This window comes from Lacerta agilis, chromosome 10, assembly GCF_009819535.1.
Source record: "Lacerta agilis isolate rLacAgi1 chromosome 10, rLacAgi1.pri, whole genome shotgun sequence".
NCBI classification, from domain to species: domain Eukaryota; kingdom Metazoa; phylum Chordata; class Lepidosauria; order Squamata; family Lacertidae; genus Lacerta; species Lacerta agilis.
The window spans coordinates 61,948,069-61,973,491 of NC_046321.1; the positions used below are offsets into that span (position 1 = coordinate 61,948,069).

At 39.8% G+C, this 25,423-nt stretch overlaps 1 protein-coding gene across 1 annotated transcript in view; it reads left to right on the top strand.

Moving 5' to 3' along the window:
- CELSR1 (cadherin EGF LAG seven-pass G-type receptor 1) overlaps positions 1 to 25,423 on the top strand; it is a 153,577-nt gene that overhangs the window by 55,909 nt on the left and 72,245 nt on the right. The window contains exons 2-5 of the mRNA XM_033163528.1: positions 2,852 to 3,490; positions 17,362 to 17,584; positions 18,965 to 19,080; positions 24,861 to 24,949. Of these exons, the coding sequence (XP_033019419.1) occupies positions 2,852 to 3,490; positions 17,362 to 17,584; positions 18,965 to 19,080; positions 24,861 to 24,949 (1,067 nt within the window). The remainder of the gene's footprint in view (positions 1 to 2,851; positions 3,491 to 17,361; positions 17,585 to 18,964; positions 19,081 to 24,860; positions 24,950 to 25,423) is intronic.

The following is a 25,423-nucleotide window of genomic DNA, read 5'->3' on the forward strand; positions in this document are numbered from 1 at the left end:
GAAAGCTTATTGACTCAAGTATAAGCCGATTCACCTTTGCCGCTGTGGAGGAGGAGGAGGAACGAGCAGCCCGAAAGCAGCCCTCTGGGCTGCTCCTTCCTCTTCCTCCTTAGCCAAGTTTGCATTTATGCGAGCAGTTCAGGAATGGAACAAGCTGCCTGGGGAGAGTAAAGAACCGCTGTTCTTGTATACTTCTTAAGGAATGGTTGACTGGGGTGAGCGGGCAGCGGCGGCACAAGTGGAGAGAAAGGGCTTCTTTCTCGCTGCCCCCACCACCTGCCTCACTCGAGTATAAGCCGAGGGCAGCTTTTTCAGCACAAAAAATGTGCTGAAAAACTAGGCTTATACTCAAGTATATACAGTATATCTAGATGGCAGTTATTGCAAAGTAAGCCTGAATAGTTAGTTACTGTTGTTTGTGTTCATTTACTGTAATAAGTTGCATCCTATATTTCCATTGCGCTGAAATCCATACTCTGCCCATGCACTGAATCTACATTTCTTGTTAAAAGCAACAAGAGTTTTGCTGTTTTCTTAAATAATATCTGAACTGTACCTTTTAAGTGCAATCCACATCCCTTGGAATTCAGCAAGAAAATCCATCGTTTCTTCCTAGTGGTTCTGGGTTACCAGTATTATTAGCAGTCATTTTCTTGTTTCAGAGCTTTAAAGATGGTGCACTGGGTCCCTTGCTTGAAAGGCAAGTCAGAGGTAGCCTGGGAATTATTTACTCCTTATTTACTCCATTTTTCTGTTGATCTATTCTCATGTCCAGATTCTGCTTTTGGAATTTTTGGGAACCACCACTTATTAATTATTATTATTATTATTATTAGGGGGGAATTTAGTCTAACCAAGGTTTCTCACAGTTAAAGCCAGCCCCATTTGTATAATTAGTTACAGTGGTGCAATTTTTATTTTGGTTGAAGCACACTATGGGTTAAAAAGCTAATTAACCCAAATATGTTGTGTTCTGAGTACAGTTTCATTGACCAATATAGGAGGAGAATATCGTGGGGTGCAGGGGTAGCAAGTTGCATCCACCAATGAGCTCTTCAGGAGAAGAGACTTGGCTTTTCTCCTTTCCCCCTTAAGACTTATCCAAATGCTCACCAATCTCTTCGCATCAAGATAAAGGCAATGCTAATTGCAATGAGACATATACCTCTTAAATAAAGTTGGGGTTGTGGGTGTTCAGACTATGTGTGAAAGCATGCAGGCAACTTGATGAAAGGCGCCAAGGCTTTGATGCCCCTGCTCATTGCAATATACTGCTGCTACTGAATACTTTTAAGTATTCCAGCTATGCATCTGCTTGATAATCGGGTTTCAGAATGATTGATGTTAAAAGATGCAAAAGACACTACTGGTTAACCTGACAAGCCTGTTCTAGGAACTTCTGTCTAGGCTGATCACTAGTGACTGAAAATGTTTAATGCTGGTGTGGTTAATGTATTTATTCAGATCTGTAGTCCTTCCTAGCTTAAACGGTTCAGCTTTAAAAGTTTTAAAAGATTTTGCAACAAAACTGTAAAGGTATTAGACAAGTGAGCAAAGAGTTTATTATGATGAGGAGCACATTTATTTTATTGATTAATGGGGATAACTTATGTCTTACCAATCCCTATGAAACAGCACTCAAGGTGGTTACGAACATTCACAGAAAATGCAATAATATAAATAATAGACTATTAAAGTAATACTTAGAAACAAGTCAATTAAAAACATTGGAACTTAAGATAAAACAAGTCATCCTTAGGTTGTTGCTGCAGATAGATTAGAGATAACAGATGGAGAACAAACCCAAACAATTTTCTATGGCCATTAGATAGGAAATTCCTCTTTACTTGATGTATTTCAGTTTTCTGCTTTATTTAACAATATTGGCCATATGGCTTGCACAAGTGATGTAAAGTAGAAAAATTTCCACCACCATATTTTTTCATGGTTTTTTTCAGTTACTTTTCTTTAAACTGTTTAAAATATTATTTTATTCTATGGAAAAAGTTCATTTTCAAAACTGCATTGTTGCATAAAATTATTGAATGGATACAATGCTAGATTTGCAATTTCAATGTTGTAATAAACTTAAGAAGCATATGTTTACATACACAAGCACGCACACACAAACATTTAGTTTATTTATTTGTACATAGGATGTGGTACTGGTAACTGCGTATGCTTTATCAGATCCCATTACATTTGGAGCCCTAGAAAAGTTCCTGGTTCATAATTTTCTGGCAAGGTGAAAGGGAGTAAGATTGAACTCCAAAATCAAAAGGTTTAACATTATTGTTTTATTTATTTCCTGGATTTTGAGACTAGCTACATTTGTACTTTAGATCCGGATATATGAGTATTGTGGTGGAACTGGTGAAGCTTTGATGGTTGGTGCAATGGGAGTTAGATTGTATTTTTGCTTATGGAGCTCCTGAAATCCCTCCTGACCAAGTCTACTTTTGGTTTTAGCTCCTTGAATTTGAGCCTCCTGTTTGAGTGGATAATGTGGGTGTTGTGTAAAAAGCGAGAACTTCATAGTTTGTATTGTAAGCTGCCAGCTACTGATCTGAAATGCATAAAGTTCCATTCTAAATAACTTCATTGATCCTACCCATTTCTGTATTGTCAGGGCTCATTTTGACCTCACAGTTATCAGTGGGCCAGGTCCTCCTGGCTGCTGCCATTTGTGGAGTCTTTACAGCACTGAATTACCACTGGCCATTTGAGATGCTAGCTGGCATACTCTTGTGCATGATATGAATCAGCACCCCATATTTGATGGTGCCTGCATGTGTAAGCACTTGGGAATGTTTCTGGAAACACCTCTGATTCTTCTCTCTTTCTCCCATAGATGGCATTCACAGTGTTACAGCGCTTTGCACCTTACGGGTGACGATCATTACTGATGACATGCTGACCAACAGTATCACAGTACGACTGGAAAACATGTCCCAAGAGAAGTTTCTCTCACCACTGCTTGCTCTCTTTGTGGAAGGTGTGGCTACTGTGCTATCGACAACCAAAGAGGGCATTTTTGTTTTCAATATTCAAAACGACACAGATGTCAGCTCCAATATTCTGAATGTGACCTTTTCTGCTTTGCTTCCTGGTGGTATTCGGAACAAGTTCTTCCCCTCGGAGGACCTTCAGGAGCAGATATACCTCAACAGGACACTCTTAACATTGATATCTACCCAGCGAGTATTGCCTTTTGATGACAACATTTGTCTGCGGGAGCCTTGTGAAAACTACATGAAGTGTGTGTCCGTACTTAAATTTGACAGCTCTGCTCCATTTATCAGCTCAAACACTGTCCTGTTCAGACCCATACACCCCATCAATGGGCTGAGGTGTCGGTGTCCCCCTGGGTTTACAGGTGACTACTGTGAAACGGAGATTGACCTGTGCTACTCTAACCCTTGTGGAAACAATGGCCTTTGCCGAAGCCGAGAAGGAGGCTACACTTGTGAATGTTATGAAGACTATACGGGTATGTTCTTACTTTTGTGAAATAAGCATTGCATTATGCATGTGTTATGTGTTAAGAAAGGTCAACCTTCTAACTTCTCAATAAATCAAAAGACCAAAACGAAACCAAAGCATAAGGCCAAATTTAAACCTAACTCTAAATAGGAGCAGGGGAAGACCCAGAACATGCTTTGCATGCACAAGGTCCAGTGTTCAGTCCCTTGCATCCCCAGTTAACTAAGATTCTTTAACTGGACTGTTGTCTAAGTAGAATCAGGGGTATAGGCTACGGAGGGCCAGAGCAGTAAATTAAGGCAATATAAATCCCACCTCACAGTTGTTTCAATTGTTATCTTTCCTCTGTACAACTGAGATGGCTGTGGTGTGATAGAAGCTGGTGAATGGTGCAGACCAAAGAACTGTCATAAACTATGTACAGAGAAGATGGTAAAATGCACAGAGATCAAGGCCGAGGTTATCAGGGTTAATTCTGACACACCCTACACATGTGGAACGTTTCTGTATCTGGACAACAGGGCTTCTCGCACTTCCCAACAGAACCTGCTTTAGAGCACCAGCTCAACTCTGAAGAGATGAGGAAATGCTTGCATACAATCTGGATTTGCTAGAACAGTTCACTTACATTGAATTGTGTAGTTTTGTGATCAGTTCTGAAGTTTTATATACACAGAGAGGAAACGAACAGCGGAACACAAAATTGTTCCTCCTTTATACACTTTCCCCTCCTATTGGGAACAATAGGAGGGAAGGGAAAGACAGCTATAGATGCACTCAGACGCATGTCTAAATTGATTATTTCTGGGCACCAGGAAGGCTTAGGATCCTTTGAATCCTATCCCTTCCACTGTTCTACAGTACTTGGCTTTCCCAGTGCAGAAGCTGCAATGTTGGTTGGGCCAGGGCTTTAGAGAAGCTGGTTGTATCAAAGAGGTGAGCTCTGACATCAGGTCTGTCTCTGACAATGCGGGGTGGGGGGTAGATCTAGTCTACTCCATGGCATTCGTCTTGCACGGTACCAGTGTAAGAAGAACCCTCACCACTGGCCCTCCCTGCTTGCTGCTCACTAACCGCTCTCCCCGATCGCGCTCCGACACCGACGGCATCCTCCGCTTCCCCCCCCCACCGTGGTCCAAAAGAGGAAGATGGAGTCTGGCCCCTGTGGTTTTGTGTTAACCTGCCCAGGTGAGGCCACACCCATCTCCAGTTACACAGAGGAAGTCCATCCCAACCCAGGAGAAACAGCAAGTTCCGACTGGCTGGCTTAGAGTTCCCCTTTTGTGTCCACTCTAGCAATGTTGTGTTTGACTGCTCCTGCGTTTTACATCCCACATGAACTACCCTTGTTGGAGTAGTAATCCTCAAGGAAATGCAGTATACTCTGGAAGCTCTCAAAATCCACTTAACCCTATGCTTGGAAAAATAATTACAAGAAAATAGCACAAAATCTTTCATCCGTTTGCTTAGATTATACTACAGATATACTTCTATCCCCAAACACGTTGATTTCCTCCAAAAGGCAATAACATCCCAATGAAGAGGCTTCTTTCCCCCTCCCATTCTCATTTCTCCCACAATACTTTGAAGCTTTTCATTTGTTTAGATGTAATTTATACATGATGAAAGTTTCTCTGTCTTCAGGAGTCTTCTGTTTCAAATAGTCAGCTACACAGAGCTTTTATGAGCTATTTTTGAAATGGAAATACCCACCAATTATAATTACCTGGGACAGACTGTACTTCCTGTGATGCAGGGAGGTGAGTGATAAGGAGACGTAATATTTGTGGGTTTAAATCAGATCTGGAGCAACTTAATTTCATTTGGCCAAAAACGTACATTCACTTGCTTGAATACCTGCCTACAACAATATCAGACTATGAAGATGCTTGTGGTAAGGAAGAAACACAACGTGTCCTAGACTAGAGAATATAAAGTAGATTACTAAGTGTGTGCCCCCCCCCCCACAATCTTGTATGTAGGAAGCATATGGACATAAAGCAGCAAGAGAACAGATTTTATGTTCACACATTTTGTAAAATCACTATCTAGTACTAAAATCAGCATGTCAGTCCAAAAGTTAGGGTTTCCAGCAGTAATGTGGGCAGAAAATTTTCCAGCTTCTAATTTTCCCATTGATTTTTTTTCCTTTTCTTACATTCATTTGTAACAATGGATGTCAGTTGCAAATACCATATTAGGCAAGCATGGCAGTTCAAACCTTTCTTCTTCTTCTTTTTACCTTGTTTACTAAATACAAGTAAAAGAAATATGCCAAATTAGTCACTGCCCAGGGAATAAAAAAAAAATTCTGTTGCAAATTGAAAATATCTTGATGCAGATCTCCTTAATTTCATAATTCCCCCTTCAAATCCCATCTTCCCCCCAAAAAACTCACAATGCTGGTTGCTGGCTGACAACAGGAAAACCATGTTAAAATCATCACCCAGTGGGACAGTATGCAGCCACTGTATCTGTTTTTCCACAAGTCCCTTAGCTGCTCTGCCCTCTTTTGTGAGAAAAAAAATTAAATCCCTACTTTCTACAGCAGGGGGGCAGGGATTAGATTTGTTCTGTGCACTGGAGCTGTTTGTTGGTCACAAAAATTGCTGTTTTGCATGCTGCTCTTGCAAACCTTTCCAAAGTGGATCAAACAGTATGGTGGAAATTGTGGCTTGTGCCCTAAGAAAGGAAAGGAAACAAAACTGGCATCCTGTACAGTGGTCATGTGAACTTGCTTGTGCTTGTGTGGCAGTGTTCTTTTATTCAAGCACTGGAGTCATTAGAAGGCTTTCCTCTGTCTCTTTCTGTAATCGTGAGAAGTAATGCTCTGGAGTCTACAAGGCGGAGAGATTAATTTTGCCAGTTGCACAATGTACTACATTCAGGAGAATTGCCAAACACAATAATGCAAAAATTAATCATTCTTGTGCAGTGTTTGATTAAGTTATATTTCAGTTACTGAGCTGGTTAGTAGCAAGCTTTCACCCACTTCTGCAAGTTAAAACACTTCTTTTCTTTAAAGTTTCTATATGTTTGATTAGCAGGTCAGGCAGAGCATTTGTTCATTGCATCTGGGAATCTGGACTATGTTCTTCCTCCACTGTCAAAGGCACTATGCCTTGTGGGGACTGTGGGTGGGCAGAATGCTGTTGCTCCCAGGTCCACCTTGAGGGCTTTCCACAGGCCACTGTGAAAACAGGATGCTTGCCTATTGGCGCCATTGGTTGGATCCAGCAGACTCATCTTATGTTCTTAAACATTCCCTTCTTTTCTGAAGATTGTTTTATGCTACACAGCAGTAAAGTAAGACTAAAGCGTATTTATTTATATTTGTTTTTAACACACTCAATCCAAGGGCTTGAGAGAGCAACAATACTTTAAAATACAGCCTAGCATTTTAAATATATATCTATAGATAACAGTGGATATACTATTGGGCATATCACCCAATAGGTGCAGACGATGAAGATTAACCAAATAGCATCTACAGACTGCACACATGATATTTTGAGGAGAAGGCAGGTTCCTCCCTGTGCAGATGAACCATCCAAAAACAGCACCTGTTTTGTCAGGATTAATTTTAAATTTATTAAAACCTCATCCAATCCATTGCTTTTCTCAAACACTGGATCAGCACTTCTGCTTCACCTGAGATAGCTGAGAAATATAGGTAGAGCTGAGTGTCATTGGCATATTGATGCCATCCAATTACATATCCTCTTGTAATATCCTTCATTGTTGTTGTTGTTCAGTCGTTCAGTCGTGTCCGGCTCTTCGTGACCCCATGGACCAGAGCACGCCAGGCACGCCTATCCTTCACTGCCTCTCGCAGTTTGGCCAAACTCATGTTAGTAGCTTCGAGAACACTGTCCAACCATCTCATCCTCTGTCGTCCCCTTCTCCTTGTGCCCTCCATCTTTCCCAACATCAGGGTCTTTTCTAGGGATTCTTCTCTTCTCATGAGGTGGCCATTAGTTTTATCCTTCATTAGTTTTATGTAAATGTTGAACATAAGAAACAAAATTGATCCATGTGGGACCCCATAACATACCGGTAGTTGCCACTGGGCTGAAATACAGTAGCACAATACCTCCTCTGGAACTGGCCCTCTAGGTAGGAGCAGAGCCACTGAAAAATGGTGCCCTTGATCCCCTCAACTCAGAGACCCTATGTGGGAGAATACCATGGTTAGTTGGTATTAAATCCTCCAGAGATATCCAACAAAATAAGCAGGGTTGTATACCTCAATCTATCTCTCGATATAGGCCATCCATCAGAGTCACCAAGCAATTCCAAATCTGGGTCAGAATCCAGATTGAAATGGATCCAGATTATCTGTTTCATCCAGTAGTGCAGATTAGCCCTTTATGTGTTGAAACCATCAATTTGTGTACGCACAGTTGGTTCATTTAGTAGTTTGATGAGAGATGGTTTCTTGTTAGCTGGAGAGAAAGCTGTTAAATTAATTGTAGTATTGAGTACTTGGCTCATTTCTTGGTTTTGACATTACTGATTTACTGTTGTTTTACCCAAGTCAAAGTGCTATAAATCATCTCTAGGGTTAACTTCATTCTGCCATGAGGTTTCTAAAAGTCAATTCCGACTTTCCTGCACTGTCAATGGAGCACTGACCATTAGATTTGCAGATCTTCCATTCTGTCTCGGTTACTGATTACGTACTGAGATGTCTCTGTTGGTGTTCATCTACAGAATTCAGCACTATTCAGTTGACCTGTTCAACCAGCCCCGGGTGCAGTGCACACTCACCACTGAAAACCTTGAGTATTCCCCCTCCCCTCTTTGCATCTGTTGCTTTTTGCCTGTGGAAATGTTTCAACAGATCAAAGTCCTGGTCTGTCTTCTTTTGAAACCCCTTCTGGAGATTCAACATTCTTGTTTGTTCTTTTTAATTAGGCTTTAAAATGGTCTGACAGGATTTCTGATGTTACAAAAGCATTTTAAAGTGATGGCATTAAGGAAGCTTTGCAATTGAAAGTGATATGCCTAACATCAGTGTAATCACTAAATCCTCCTTTCCTCACCCACCCATGAACCCAGAAGTTCACTGTGTCACTTTCATCATATAGGTGATACCATCACGGACTGGAGAAATAACTCCTGTTGGGGGTATGTCTATGGTTTTGCCCTTTGCTGAATAGTTTTGGGTGGTATTTTGAGGGTATGACATTTTTTTAGCCCTGAGGTCATAAGATGATTCTTCACCTGATGAAAAAAAGCAGCACTATTACAATAATACTGATAAAAACGCCTAAACGTCTGAGGGCTAGTTCCCATATTCATGCTCATCAGCATCATACTGGGGATATTAGTCAATTGCATAAATGCCAGTCTTCATACATTGTTTTGTTTTCTTCCAGTGGCTGTGGAATACCTTTCCACTGCTTTGCAAAAGCAAATAGTCACCCACACTTTAAAGAAGAAGAAAATACATTACCGGTAACTCTCCATATTGTTGCTAGGAGATAATAAGTTAACAATAGAAGAAACTTCCCAAAAATGAAGGGATTGGAAAAAAGGAAATTTAATGGCAAAGTCAAGAGGGTCAAATCACTCCAGATGCTTGGGAACTGTTTAGAGACACAACATTAGAAGTTTCTTCTGTATTTCCTCATTTATTCTTGACCGTTGCGCTAATAATACTGGACTGGTTAGTCACTTTTTAAAATTAAAGGTAAACTTAGAGCAACTTGCAGTGTATTACAAAACTTAAAACCAATACAAAACAATTTTTTTTTTTTGCTAGCGTTCATTTACATAAAAGGTGGTCTAATGGATCCTGGAATCCACAGTATCTAAGTCCCTCCAAGTTAATTCCAAAAGCCTGGCTGAAAAGCACCACCTTTGGCTGGCTCCTAAAAGCAGTCAGTGACGGTGCCGTGCATGCCTCCCTGGGGAGAACATTTCACAACAGGGGGCTACCACTGAAAATGGCTGTTCTCATGTTGCCACCCTCCATGCCTCCCTTGGAGAGGGCAAACAGAGATGGATGATCATTGTCCCTTTTCTAGGCAAGTGTAGATATGTGTCTTTCTTTTCACTGACCTCTAGGCATCTTTATTAGCAATATTATTTCCTTTACTGGCTCTCCAGAAACCTGTTATCTCGTGAAAGTGGCAGAGTATTACACAGAATGCCCTCTGGCTCACTGAAATTTCAGCTAAGGAGAAGCGCCCAGAGGTACAATACTGAGCTAGATGGACCAATGGCCTGACTTAGTATAAGGGAACTTCCTTTGTTCCTGTTTTCCAAGGAGTGCAAAACCTGTGTCTTTGCCTTCCCAGGGGGAGTTTTATTTGAGTTGCACAAGTCTCTGAGTATTTTTTTCTAAGGCTGTGCATAAACTCTTCCCCTCCGAGTAGAACTTTCTATTGTTATTCATAATGGGACTTCAGGGCTGTGTGTGCAAAATGGAGAAATGTTAAAGGAAGGTATTGTGCAGGTCTTTTCTGATTGGAATTTGGTATAACTGCTTGTGATTAATTGCTCACGAATACAAGTATTATGAATTCTTGCCTTTAGGTTGCTTGATCAGCATGATGCTGAATCCCAACTGGCAGCCTGGTCATGCGCTTCCCTGTGCAATAAGGCTTCTCAGTAGCGCTGAACTAGCATGATAACAAGATGCTAAATAATTAATCAAATTGCTACCATGCCAATGAATCAACTCTGCTGGGTCTGAGATTTTTTTCCCTTTTTGACTAAGAATGTTATTTCCATTTTAAAATTTAAAATTTTATTTATTTATCATAAATTACATATACATATGTAACTGGACATACTCTAACATGATTGGATTTATAATATATATTTAAGGATTAAAACAAAATATTAGATTTATTACACCACCAGCGCTACCCTCCCATTCAAAAGCAAGTAATCCAACACCAGATACATGTTATCAGCAAAAAATAAGAAAATAAAAAGTATGTTAGCACAGTGTTTTTCAACCTTTTTTGGGCAAAGGCACACTTGTTTCATGAAAAAAATCACGAGGCACACCACCATTAGAAAATGTTAAAAAATTTAACTCTGTGCCTATATTGACTATATATAAAGTAATTTTTCAATTTTTCCCACGGCACACCAGGCAACATCTCGCGGCACACTAGTGTGCCGCGGAACAGTGGTTGAAAAACACTGTGTTAGCAAATGGTATAAAGCAGATTTAATTGTATTAAAAGTAGATATGCTTTTGTACGTAATTTTTTGGGCTTTAATTTCTCTGTTATGTATTCTTGAATACAAAGTTACAAGGATACAGAGCACCAACATGAAAATGCTCTCCCAGGTGATATAGAATCTCTATACTGTATGTGAATTTCTTGAATCACTTTGGGGGTTTTTTTTTAATTGATGCAAAACATTTGGCTCTCCCAACTGTTCTTGCCAGTTGCCTACCTACTCACTCTAGAAAGTGAAGGTAAGTGAATGCACCTGCTGCTCAGAGTGGGCAGTGAGCAACTGGCAAGAGCAGCTAAGACCACCACAAGCAGATGCATATATTCGCTCTCCTGGAGAGTGGGTGCTCCTGCCTGCCAATTGCCTTTTTTCTGGCAGATGGATTGAATGCTTGCCCCTGCTGCTCTCAGCTGGCTTTTTTTGATAGGCTGATAAATTATAATAGCTGCAACTATTGCCAGTTCCTCCTGATACTAAAAACTCACACTGTTGCTATCCTCAGCATAGTTAAGTCTCGTTGATATCATAGGAACATAGGAAACTGCCCTGTTATCTAATTATTATCAATTATATTCTTACTCATGCATTTCTTCCACCATAAGCTCAAGATGGCGAATACAAGGTAACCTGGCAGTCTCCGCCACCCTGACCCTTGGTCCATTTAGCCCAATATTGTTTACATTGACCAGAAGCAGGTCTCTAAGGTTTCAGACAGAAGTCTGGATCTGTCTTACCTGGAGATGCTAGGGATTGAACCTGGGACCGTCTACATTCAAAGCAGATGCTCTGCCAATGAGCTATGTTCTTTCCCCCAATATCAGTCATACTCAGAGTAGACCCACTGATATCACCAGCATTGGGTATCACCCATGTTGCTGAAAATAACTGTTTAATATTTAAGTGTGTATGTATAGAATCCTATCTTAAACATGTTTGTCCTGTGTTAAACCCTTTGAGTTAGCAGGGAATTGCTTCAAAGTGACTGACTTAACTGATTGCTGCTTATATCTCAATACTGTATAATGCAAACTGGTGATTTGCTAACGTTCAGAGTTATTGACCGCAGCTCAAATCTGCATGCTGCTGTTTGCAGATACTGAATTCAACTAACCATGGTCTGCTTTATTATTATTGTTTATGTCATTAAGTGGTGTTTTGTTTTGTTTTTGCACTCTTGTGTTGCAGTTCTGTACACACTACACACACTGGCAGGAGGTCACATTGAATTCAGTGCTCCTTTCTTTTGAGTACGCGAGTGTAGGATGGCACCTTTAACTGAGTACGGTATCTGGAAGAGATAGCCCTCAGTTAGAACATTGCATGGCGAGGCTCGAGCCCCACCCCATCAACACAGCACAGCCAGAGGCTAAATTAACAAAGGGTATCATCATACTGAATTCCTGGCTTGAGGCAAACTAATTTTGTAGTTGTCAGGTATATGGAGGTGTGTTTGCAAATAGCTGAAACCTGGATTACAGTATATTCAACAAGGCTTAAATGGGTAAATTTAAGCTTCTGGGCAAACTGTTATTCCCCTCTTCCTTTTTATTCAGATCCCCTACTTGTTTTTTAACTATTTATACTTTGCATTTTTTTTTTTAATCCCAGCTTGGTTGTAAGAACATTTAACGACCAATCAGATAAAAATGATGTACTTATTTCCATGAATAGTGCAAGAACCTGTAAGTACGTAAATAAATAAAGCCAGCTCTTAGGCTGGCTGTACAGCTTCTGTTGACATCATGGATTAAGGAGACGGGACAGCCTTTTGTAAACAATGGAAATTAAGTATATAATCTTGAGAATGTGTTTGCATTTTCTGCTGACGGGGGAATTGTTTTTGTTGCTGTTAGCAGATGTGCCCTAAATAATTTGTAATCCCAAATACATTGTTTCTTTCCTCTTTAAATTGTTTTTTGAAATACAAATTAAAAAGATTTTATAGCCAATGACCATCACAATACAGTATGAGCACAAATCACACAAGACAATCTGATATAAACATGCTTATGTAGAAACAATTCCTTTTGAATTTTTGAATCAATGCAGCCTTTTTAATAATTTATTTTATTAATTTAAGTTAATTTATTGTTACATTTATATCCAACCTTTCTTTCAAAGAGTTCATGGTAGCATATGTGTTTCCCCTCTCCATTTGTTCTGACAACAACCTTGTTTGGTAGGTTAGGCTGAGAGATAGCCCAAAGAATTCTAACTCTGGTCTCCCAAATACTAGCCCAACATTCTAAAATAAGCACTGCAATTGCACTAGCTTTTAGGCTTAATTGCTGTCACATTCTTCTAGACTTTGCCAAAATATTGGTGTGCAGAAAGCAAACACTGTATTAATGTGTGTGAGGCAGAGCTGATTCACACATGGGCTCAACATAAGATGGATGTGTGGCTCAGAAGCTCAGAACCTTATGCGTACCAGAGCATGTGTATGCAAATTCGTATATGAATAGATCCTGCTTGAACGTTCAAGGAATTAAAAGGTCCCATGAGAGGCATAGCCATGTGGACCTCAGTTCAGTTCATGCTAAATGTTCTGTGTGTTTGGGGGGAAGAGAAGAAGCCTATGTCTTTCAACTGTGCCCCACTTACATGCCTGGTACACATGTAAACCAACCCAGAGAACAAAGATAATCTTTATTTCTTGCTATTCATATGGAGAAGAGGTGTTTTTACATGAGTGTGAATTCACAGGTTCTGTCTGGGTTGTTAATCTGAGTCAATAGTCCTGCCCTATACAATGGAAGAAACCCATTACTCTGGGCCTTTCACAGTTCACTCTGTATCTCTAGGGGCATTCCATGAAAAGTGGTCCTGTGGTCTAAAATATTAAAATTAAAGATAAAATTCCCCAAAAAATATTTTATGTAGTTGAAAGTGTATATTTTGTTAAAATGACAATATAATTTGATATAAAGAAAATTGGGGGAGTGAAAATTGGAAATAACTGTACAAGTTCAGAAAGTCACTTTCTAAAATGAAATCTTAATGATGAGTTCATGTTTTTTTAAAAATGCAATAAACATAATAAATAATAAAATATTAACATATATCATAACAAGTATATCTGTTCTGCCAAAAAATATTTGGCAGAAAAGTATTTTTGATTTTGATTAAATTTTGTCCATGTTAAAGTGACTGGTTCTGGCTTCCAGTGTCACACACGTCACAATAAGTTAATATTTTTTATCTAATAATGTAGCCATGAACTTCACCATGCTGAAATTTTTTTTTATAAGCTTACTAAACTTAAAAACACTAAAAAAAAGTTTGGATTTTTTTTTTGAAAAAAATATTTAAAAATATTGGGCTTTTTAAATTTAGTCACAAACGTCACTATTTGTGACGTGTGTGACTGTGACGTGTGTGACAGGAGCATTTTTTTAAATTAAAAATGCAAATACATGTAAATAATAAAATATTAGCATAGATCATAACAAGTACATCTGTTATGGCAAACAAATATTTGACAGAAAAATTTATTAGATTATGATTAAGCTTTGAAGTATTTTGCTCCATAATTTGGCATCAAAGGGCTGTGACTGTGCCATCTTCAAAACATCACAAAAAATTTATGCTCCATCAATATTCATTTGCTGACCAAATATTTTTTTCTATTGAGTAACAATTCACAAATTTGAACTTGCATTTGCAAGTCAAGGTAAGAGTAGTATGCTTAAAAATAAATAAATAATGTTAAATGTGGAAGGCCTCCTTCCACCTGCCTTGCCCCACCCCCTGGCCCTGGGACTCTTCATAAGGGAGCTGTTCCTGAAAGAAGAACTGTGAGGGGAGATGTGGCTTGGATTTCAGATGAACAAAGAGCTAGAGAAAATTGTCCAAAATTAATTCACTTTGCCAGAGAACTGAATATATTTGAAAGTAAAGTGAATGTGTTCGAATGAACCAATGCAATGCTATTTTTGGTTCAGTAACTGTCAATAAAATAAGGCTGTTCTACAAGTTGTGCAGGGACCCAGGTGGTGCTGTGGGTTAAACCACAGAGTCTGGGGCTTGCTGATCAGAAGGTTGGTGGTTCGAATCCCTGCTACGGGGTGAGCTCCCGTTGCTCTGTCCCAGCTCCTGCCCACCTAGCAGTTCAAAAGCACGTCAAAGTGCAAGTAGATAAATAGGGACCACTCCAGCAGGAAGGTAAACAGCGTTTACATGCACTGCTCTGGTTCGCCAGAAGTGGCTTTGTCATGCTGGCCACATGACCCGGAAGCTGTTTGCGGACAAACGCTGGCTCCCTCGGCCTATAGAGCGAGATGAGCGCCACAACCCCAGAGTCAGACACGACTGGACCTGATGGTCAGGAGTACCTTTACCTTTACAAGTTGTGCAAACATTAAAGATGATTGCTTTTTGTCCAATTCCACTTTTATGTTAATGTTTATTAATTTGTTAACCTCAATCTGTAAAAAGATAACAATTATCCACACAAATGATATTTTTAAGGGTTTCATTAGGAAAAAAATTCATATGCGGTCACACACGTCACGTTAAATGTCACACACGTCACAGTACTATTTGTTGTTTTTTAGCCTTAGTATTGCTACTTCATATTCCTAAAACCCCTCTTTTGGATTTACACATATATGGCTTAATTCTAATAATTTTTATTTCCATGAATGTTACAAGAACTCACAGAAATATTCAAAGAACTTGAGAAGAGAGGGAAAAACATTTGCAAAATGGTCACACACGTCACGCAAAATTAAAAATTTGTATCTCTATTCAGGCAACATAAAAAATATTCCAAATCAAATTAATTATATCTTAAGACATAAATGACAGATGTCAATTAATTGCTTTTGAACCAGCTGTTGTTTTAGGGTCAAAATAATTACAAAAGTACTGAAAACGTTGTCTGAATGTCACACACGTCACGGTGGAATGCCCCTCTAGCAAACTCAGTATTCTTCCACCCCCTCCATCCCATTCATAGGATTGTTTACAAGATCACTCGGCTTTTTTATGAAGAAGAGAAGGGTCAAGAGCCCTCAAGATAACTAGGCATTGTTCAGTCATTCAGATTTCTTCAGAATCACATTCACATTTTGAAGGTGTAAACAAATTAGAAGTTCAGTCAAGTCCAGGAGTTGGCGTCCCAGGATAAATGATTGCATAAACAGACCTTGAGCAAATAAGGTCTGGCACTATATTGTTATTTCTTTGTATTTCATTATAGCCCCTTTATGTCGTACATCCCTTTACTGAAGACAAATATCACTCCTACCCACCATGAATTCCTATGCTTTGCCTCCTGTGTTGCTAACATCTTAAATTTGCAGTCTTGATTTCGGATGTGAGTGAAAAAGAGGGTCTTTTAAATATGAAGGCAACCACTGTTTCAAACAGGAACAGAGGACAAACAATAGAATGAGCAAACAGGTCTGTTGACTTGCCAGGAGACATTCTTGACCTTGGTGAAATGTTCAGGGATCACCCAAGAAGTTATTAAAAATTTACATTCAAGAATGTGCTGTTATTTAATAACTCCAGGGCTATTTTTTCTACCCATAAGAATGGCAGTGATTTAAAGATTACAGACCATACAGACAGCTGCCTGTTCTCTTGTTTACATGATTCTGTAGTGTTTCTGCAAGTACACATGTGCATGTCAGTGCCCTGTTTGTTTGTTGTCAATTGCCCTTTCATCAGCCCTGTAAGATGTCACTCCAGATAGAAGTCAGGGCTTTATTGGTAGATACTCTATTCCAGTTTCAATAGGGCAAGACCATACTTTGCCATTTATTTAGGTTTCTGCTGTTGTCAACAGTTCAAACATGCAAAAGCACTGTAGCCTGAGAGACTTCATTGTGATTACTAGGTAACAGAAGGATTGGCTCTGATCAGACAGCAAGATGTGGTGCTATCCTTGTAGTGTGGGTGGAAATGCTTTTGTTTAGTGTATTTTTAATGACATTTTAATAGTCCTTTCGACTGTTTAATTCCACCACCACAATCATGCAATAGAAGCTCTTTCCTCTGCAACAGTGTCAATTACTTTCATAAGAATGACACATCTGGCCTGGTGTAATGAGAGAGCATGGAGGGGTCTTCTGTCAGAGGGGCAAGAACAGACCATGGAACTTAACAGCTAACTCACGAGGCTAGGATGGGCAACTTTGTTTTATGGAATTAGACATAAATACATAGCTCATTGTATGGAACACAGGTGGCGCTGTGGTCTAAACCACTGAGCCTAGGGCTTGCCGATCGGAAGGTCAGCGGTTCGAATCCCCGCAATGGGGTGAGCTCCCGTTGCTCGGTCCCAGCTCCTGCCAACCTAGCAGGTTGAAAGCACGTCAAAGTTCAAGTAGGTAAATAGGTACCGCTCTGGCGGGAAGGTAAACAGCATTTCCGTGCGCTGCTCTGGTTCGCCAGAAGCGGCTTAGTCATGGTGGCCACGTGACCCGGAAACTGTACGCCGGCTCCCTCGGCCAGTAAAGCAAGATGAGCGCTGCAAACCCAGAGTCGGACACGACTGGACTTAATGGATCTTTACATAGCCCATTTCAGATGATAGTTTCTTCCGCTGAAGTTCATCAATCACTACTTGAAATGCTTTTGAACTACTAAAGGTTTTGGAGGCATATTATTATCTCCTCATACTGGATGGATTTTTTACTGTGTGTGTGTGTGTGTTTTTTTTTTAAGGAGAGTACTGCGAAGTGAACGCTCGCTCTGGGCGCTGTGCTCCGGGAGTGTGCAAGAATGGTGGGAGGTGTGTCGATCTGCTCATAGGAGGCTTCAAATGTGAATGCCCTGCTGGCGAATATGAGAGACCTTACTGCGAGATGACCACAAGGAGCTTTCCCCCGGAGTCATTTGTCACTTTCAAAGGATTAAGGCAACGTTTCCATTTCACAGTTTCTCTAATGTAAGTTTGCTTCCTTTCTAGTGAAAATTTCCAGTCACTAACCTGGTTCACAAACAAAGCCAAACAATGGCAAAGAGCTGAAGACATATCTAATGAAGTTCACCACTTGATTTTATGTTTTTAAAATAACCCATGTGTCCACAAGCTGTGTTGCAAGTTAACCAAAAATTTCTAGTTCCTAAATTGCATGAAGGCTGTAGGTTATGTATGCCATATACCACAGCTGAAAAAGCAGATGCAATAAAAACAGCTAAATAAAAAGTAGAGGCAGCTTAGAATCATCTACTTATTCATCACAAGCTGTTTCTTTTCACTTAAGCATCTTGTCACATTTTCTGCATTAATTATCAGCTGTGTGCCACCTACTATAAGACCGAGGAGCTTCTCTTTCTCTCTCCTTTCCTTCCTTCCTTCCACCAACCAGTCACTGTTTTAAAGAAATAGTTTCTTGGACACATCCCAGTAATATGTCCTTGATGGGGATGGGTGGTTGCATGACAAATAGGGCAGAACAGCTAGGCGCGTCTTCGATGCAGGCTGAAGTCCTAAGATCAGATTCTTAGAAGTTCCACACACAATAATGGGGCTTCCTTCTGAGTAGACATTTAGGATTGGGCTTCCAATAAGCATGAAAGTGATAGTAGTCTGGTACAACTCACCATTTTTTGTAACCTCGCACATCTGCTCCAAGCACTATAATAATGTCAGCAGTGTCCTAATTTGGCCTGCTAAGCCATTTCCCCCAAACCACAGCTACCTTCTCTGTGCCTGATGCCACAATGGGACATTAGATGCAAGGCAGATAAAGACACAACTGCAAAAGAAATAATATGGAGCCTTAAAGTGCACTCCTGTTCATTCATTGACAAGCAAGGCCGGCTGCAACTGCTGATCGGCTGATTGGCACTTATAGCAGGCCCCACAAGAATTGACTGGGTCATCGATGGAGAAAAATATAATGCAGCAGGAAAGGTTGGGAACAAAAACATCATGGAAGAAGGGTGGGGATTCAACTTTTAAATGTGTATTGGATTTGATGTTAATTTGTTAAAAATTGGTGAAACTCAATAAAAAATTAATTGGCAAAGTAAATTAAATTAGTCATGTCCATTAACTTCAATGAGTGTACTCTGGTTAGGACTAGCACTAAATGCCACCCAATGTATTATATTTAGGAAACTGTTGTGGTGATGTCATAGGCTCTCTTCGTAGATACAATTTCAGAGATTTTGCTAGTATATGGTACATCACAAAGGAAATAGGTTCCATTTACAGCTAGGAATATACTAAGTGTCCATTCTTTGTTAACACAGTGGCTGGAAATTCTTAAGAGGTTTGTTTACTGAGCAACTTTCCTGTGTGCTTACTGACCTGTTTCAGGTTTGCAACCAGGGAAAGGAATGCTCTGCTTCTCTACAATGGGCGTTTTAATGAAAAACATGATTTTATTGCACTTGAAATAATTGAAGAACAGATCCAGCTGACGTTCTCTGCAGGTAAGACATTTCTGTCTTTTTCGCTTGTTAAAGCCAGCAGCAGCTCCTTATTGAATGTGTGCATGTATCATTGAAACTGGACGGTAACTCAGTAGCGTGAGAGAGTCACCCAGTTGTATCCAGATTTTTTTTTAAAAAGCACATAACAGCAATTCCACGTGGCTATGCTTGGTGATAGACTAAAGTAGGAGTTCCTAAACTGTGGTCTGTGGGTTCACAAGCTCCATTTTAGGGGGTTCATGCCATGTCTTTCTTTGAAGATGGAAGTAGTAAATATTAAATATTCGCATTGTTTTTAACTGTATTTTGAAATCTTCATTTATTACTAACACTGTATTTTGTTGCATTACAGTTTGGATTCTATGCAATTCAAATCGCAATACAGTAAGATGCAATGCATAACAAATGAACGAAGCAGTAAAAATACATTTGAACTTTTTACAGCATCTAGCACAGCGTATTACAGGTGGAAAATCATTAAGTATTCCACCAAGACACACACACACCCTAGTTCATGAGTGGGGAGGAGTTGGGGGATACTGGATTTACAGTCACAAAGCAAATGTATTTTAGACTATTAGGAGATCTGCTCAAAAGGGAAGTAAATAAGATTATAAACCTATGCATGCTTACTCAGAAATTCCAATGATTTTGTACAACTTAATGCTCTTTAAAGTGTGTATTGCATAAAGTGCATGATGGGTATTATAAAATAGAATGAGAAGTTTTCATTGTCACCTATTTGCTACATTGAAGGATTCATTGCTACGATAGTGAGCTATGCCTGCCTAATTTTATAAGGTACTGAGTGTTCCCAATTTGCTTTAGGAGTCAATGGGACCATTCATGTACTTAAACTGAAGCACATGCCCCCAATATTTTGTACCAGACCACACAGTGGCTGAAAATAGAAAGTTCGACAAAAAGTAGGCCTGTTTTGGACTTAAGTGAATTAAAACGTATAGCAGGGCAACACTATTCATGTGTAGCAGAAACAAGTCCCACTGTGCTCAGTGCCTCAGGCTGCAAGCCTAGTCACACTTTTTTGTGAGTAGGCCCCATGGAACACAATGGGACTTGCTCCCAAACTACCAGGCATCAGGAACTGTAACTAAGTGAACTAAAGAAGGGAATTCAAAAACTGCCAGAAATACTGAAAACGGCTGGATTGGTTCTTGACGTGCATAAGGCAAAGATGTTGATATCATTGAAGAAGCTATTTTTTGGGTTTAAACATTTTGAGATGGGTGACATACGGCTTAAAAGTACTCCAGAGGACACTTAACATGCCAGGTGAGAGCGGCAAAGGGCAAATGCAATCCATATTCCTTTTATAACGTATGGCAAATTTTTATTGAATACATAAATTGTTCAGACTGTGGCAGGAATCAAACCAGGACTCATGGGGAAATGTGGCATGATCTTTAGAGTAATCAAATGAAACTTTAAACACAATGACATGGTAAAAGTCTGTAATTTCATAAAGACAGGTTATTGGCATTTACTGTTGTAATACTTGTTTCCTCAAAATTTATCTTCTGTGCCATGAAAATAAATAAAAACTTTATTTTTAATTTTTTTTAAAGTACTCCAGAGGGTTGACAAATCCTCCAGAGGCTGCAGTGGGGAGCAAGAACCTCCAAAATTGCCTCCTTTCCCATTCTACCCACAGTTTGGAGCAGCTTCCTTCCCAAGCCGATAAACCTAGCATATTTTTTTGAATATATGATTTTCGACACCCCAAGCCTTCCAGCACAGTAATTTTGTTTTTAAAAGATTATGTTCCTGCTAGTTTTCTGAGTATTAAGACCTCCTAACAATAGTGGCGCACAAGAGGAAGAAAACCAAGGCACCTTTGCAAGGTGAGGAAGAACGCTCAGGTGATCTTTCTCTCCATTGCAGCTCTAGGCTGGGAGAAGTGTGGCGCTGTTAACGGGGAGGAAAGTCACTATATTTGCTTTTCGCAGTTCGCTTTCTGAAGAGCAGAAAGTGCGCTTTATCTTCCCATTGCAGCAGAGGAGAGGTTCTTTTCCCAGCTCAGCACTGCAAATAGAAAAAAATCTGTGTTTGCTCTTCAGAGCACTTTCTCTCTTCCTCACAGCCACAGCTCGGCTTCCCCTTTGTCTCTCTGTGTGAGTTTACTGAGTGTCTGCATATCTCTCTCTCTCTCTCTCTCTCTCTCTCTCTCTCTCTCTCTCTCTCACACACACACACACACAGAGAGAGAGAGAGAGAGAGAGAGAGAGAGAGATGTGGTCTATCTATTATCTATATGGTGTGTATATTTATATGGTGTGTAGTGAGTGTGTGGACTGAAGTACAGCCTGTGTGGATGTGTGTGCATGCACAAAACTGAACGCACAGTTGATGGCCAAAATGACTTAGGCCAGGCTTCCTCAACCTTGGCCTTCCATATGTTTTTGGTCTACAACTCCCATGATTCCTAGCTAGCAGGACCAGTGGTCAGGGATGATGGGAATTGTAGTCTCAAAACATCTGGAGGGCCGAGGTTGAGGAAGCCTGACTTAGGGTCGAAAAAGGGTAAACGTTCCTGGTATAAAGGTAACCCATGATTCTTACCTATTTAAATTCACTTAGTTTTCCTGTTCATGGGTGCAAAGTATTAACAAGGAACTGAGATTTAAAAAAGCATAATTCAATGGGGTATTTTGGGGTATTTTTGCATTTGAATGTTTCCATTTACAATAGGAATATTATAGTTGCACTTAAGATGCTCTTAGGTTCATGAAAGTGATCATGAAAGCAGATTATATTAACTGTCAAACATATGTGGTCTCTACCACTTCTTTTATGAGTGTGTGATGAAAGCTTAGTTGGTTGAAACTAATTTGTATTTTCTTTACACTTATTAAGCAGCAACATACATTGTCTTTAAGATGAGCTGGATCTGTTAGCCAGGACAGTTTTAAAAATTGAAGACAATGGTTTTTTGGGTTGTCAGGTAGGGATGGGCTTCATAGAAATGGAGGAGGAACCACAAAAATGCACATTTTAAGGAATGTGCTGGATGCTGGTGGCTATTGAGTTCAGTAAAACTAAAAAGGCTGAAACCCACATATTTTGGCTTAAGTAAGCTGTGCATCAATTCTGTGAGTCATAGAAACTTTGGTGTGTGAGTATTCTGGACCTTAAATGTACTCTCCTGCACTTTCATGCAAGAGATATAATTAGATGTGAAGCATTTTGCCCAAAGCAATAGTTTCTATATCTTCTAAGTCTTAATTGGAAATCAACCTATGGTATACAGTAACCAGAGAAGATTTCTGTCTAGATGGTATCAATTATTTGTTGCTGTCTGCACCCTCAAGCACTTTTTTTTATTAAGAAAGAACAATAGTGATGCAAGAGGAAGGCTGCTTGTCCTGTTTCGTGTCTGTATAAGCCAGACATTATTTGTGAAAGATTTGTGCTAAAATACTATAGAGAAGAAACAGAAAAAGATGACTGCCATACTTGTGTATACATTCTTATATACTACATAAGATCTTTGAGATATTAAATTTTATCAGCATGGCTGCTTGCCTTTATCATGTCCTCTTCATGAAAAATCATATCCATGAAAACATTTCATCTTTAAAATGGAAAATTTGTAAGCCAGGGGAGAGTCAAGTGCTCTGATCCAGCAAGAGAAACTGATGTATAATAGCAATATTTCAGTGCCTGCAGTCAACTTGGGTTGAAGTGGTACCAGTATTCTGGGCCCCATTGAACTGGTTGGATTTTATTTTTAATGCTATTATGCATTCCCATCTGGTCACAATTTGCCACGTGCAACTACTTTGGGGTGACTTGACACAATAGCTATTGGGTTGTATGCAATTAAGTGGTCCTCTTAGTGCAAGGATTTCCACCTATGCAACAGGACTTCCTCTCCCCACGTGCCCCACAGTCCCCTCCCCGAATCTGAATTTCAGAGCAGGTTGGGAGGGCTGGAAAGGGAGAAGAAGTCCTGTTGCTCAGGCATAGATGCTTACGCTAATAGATACAGCACATCATTTTTTAAACTATCCTTTACTAAAATAAGTGACACATAGCCTTACATCTGATTCACGTTGCATTCTGTAATATGAGCAAATATAGGTCACAAAGCATCTCAGCAACTGAGACCTACATGTACAAACTCTTGAGTATGGAAGGAGGTGAAATTACTTAGAGTTCAGTAGAATTTGGACAACCCTGCAGCTAATGAGATCCTGTGAGGGACAACGTGGGGCAAAATCACAACATACAATTCAGTGGTGTGGAAAATGCTTACTCTTGTGCAGAGCGTGGGCATTCAGTTTTCACCCGCTAGACTTATCTATTCTACTCCATATACCAAACTGTTTCCAAGGGTTGCCCAACTCCCAGGAGTACATTTTGTAGGAGGTGTAGCTGGCTGCTGTGAATAACAGAGTGGGTGGGGGCTGCCTAAAATCAGATGCTCTACCTTGGGCAAACAGAAATGCTTTCAGTTTCCACTTCGTTTGAATAACCAGTGGTGTAAAATAAACAGAAGTTGGGAAGTTGTCACAGATTTAAAGACAAGCACATATATTTTACGACTGTTATGAAATGAAACTTTAATGCTTCCTACTATGGAAGTAGCTTTTCTTTTTGTGGGGGACTGAGATAAGGGGAGCCTTACTTCTGCATTGTTTTTGTTTTTTTCAGTGTTGCAGAGATTAGGAAATGCCTAACCTCTAAAAGGAGGCTGTATTTGTGTTCCTCTTTCAGTTTAACACCTGTCTGTATAAACTGAGCAGGTGTCTATGTTAAACTGAAGGAAACGTTTGCATAAATACAGCTAGAAATATAGTGGTTTATCGTATGCATAGGTTTTTGTAAAAAAAAAAAATCTTTTCTTATTCTTCTCTAATGGAAACTTTTGTCTAAGTAGTCATTCATAACAAACCCTGCCTGACCAATTTGACAGGACCTTGTGTACTTTGCTGTAGATGTTTGTTCTTACCTCAGAACAGCAGTGAATAGTCACCAGGCTGGTTGTACTGGTATGCACAATTAATCTGACATTCTCTGCTTTATCGGATCCAATCTTTAAAAGACATTTTAACGGAAAAGAAAGGAAGCAATGCCATTAATTGCAAGGTTAGAACTCCTGGAGCTTTCTAGGGTGAAAAATGTTTTCTTTGTTCCCTAACACCTTATCTGACAGTCCTGTAAGACCCCAGCCTGGAAAAACAAGAAAGCCACAAAAATGCACATTCTTTCTGTGGGTAACAACTGTTTGCACAATCTGTATTTGCCCTAAATATTTACCTTTTGTCAGGAAAAGTGTTTTCACTCTTTAGTTAAAATTTGAGGACTGCCACCTTCTTAAGCACCAGAACACTAGATATAGGGGGTGTAATTCTCTATATTTGTAGGAGCATAGTTAACAAATTTGAATATTGTTTGCATTAACTTAATTTATAGCAAGCCAAAGTTTATAGTAAACGCAGTTTATACTCTGCAGCCAGTCGTTTTGTTGTCATTTATTTGTGAAGGGATTTAAGTGTCAGTACCTTCTTGGCGTTTGTTTTCTAGATGTGAGAATGATGCCAGTGCCAATGATGAATGAATGAATGAATGAATGAATGCATAAATTGGAGAAAGGCAGCCCTCTCTCCAGTCCTGCCCTCAATGCAGTCAAGTGCAGGAAGAAGAATGGAAAGTTTTCCCTCAACTGCTAATCAACATTTTTGTTAATTACAAAGATGAGAGTGTAGTGGAACTTTGTAAGGTGACTGTTTTTCTTTCTCTTCCATGCAACCTTTCAGGGGAAACCACTACAACAGTTGCCCCCTTTGTTCCAGGAGGGGTTAGTGATGGGCAGTGGCACTCTGTCCAGGTGCAGTACTATAACAAGGTAAGGCAACATGTTTTGGATACATTTTTGTGAACTGAATTCTTCTTCATTCAAATTGGCCAGCTTATTTTCTCAAGAGAACCAGAGCCAGTCTTTAGACTTGTACAGTGGACCTACATTTAGCCAAAGCATGTTGCTGGAATGGAAGTTTTTATTTGAGACATAATATTCCCTGCTTTAAAAGAGCAATAGAGTGGCTGGCTCTAACCCTTAGCACCGTTGGTGTAAGATTCAATGTCTCTGCCAGTGTGACTGCCATGGCTGCTGTCCACTAGGCAGTGGTGCATTAAAGTCTATGTTTCCGTGCGCTGCTCTGGTTTCTCCAGAAGCGGCTTAGCCATGCTGGCCACATGACCCAGGAAAACTGTTTGCGGAAGTGGACAAACGCCGGCTTCCTCGGCCTTTAAAGCGAGATGAGCACCGCAACCCCAAAGTCGTTCACGACTGGACTTAATTGTCAGGAGTCCCTTTACC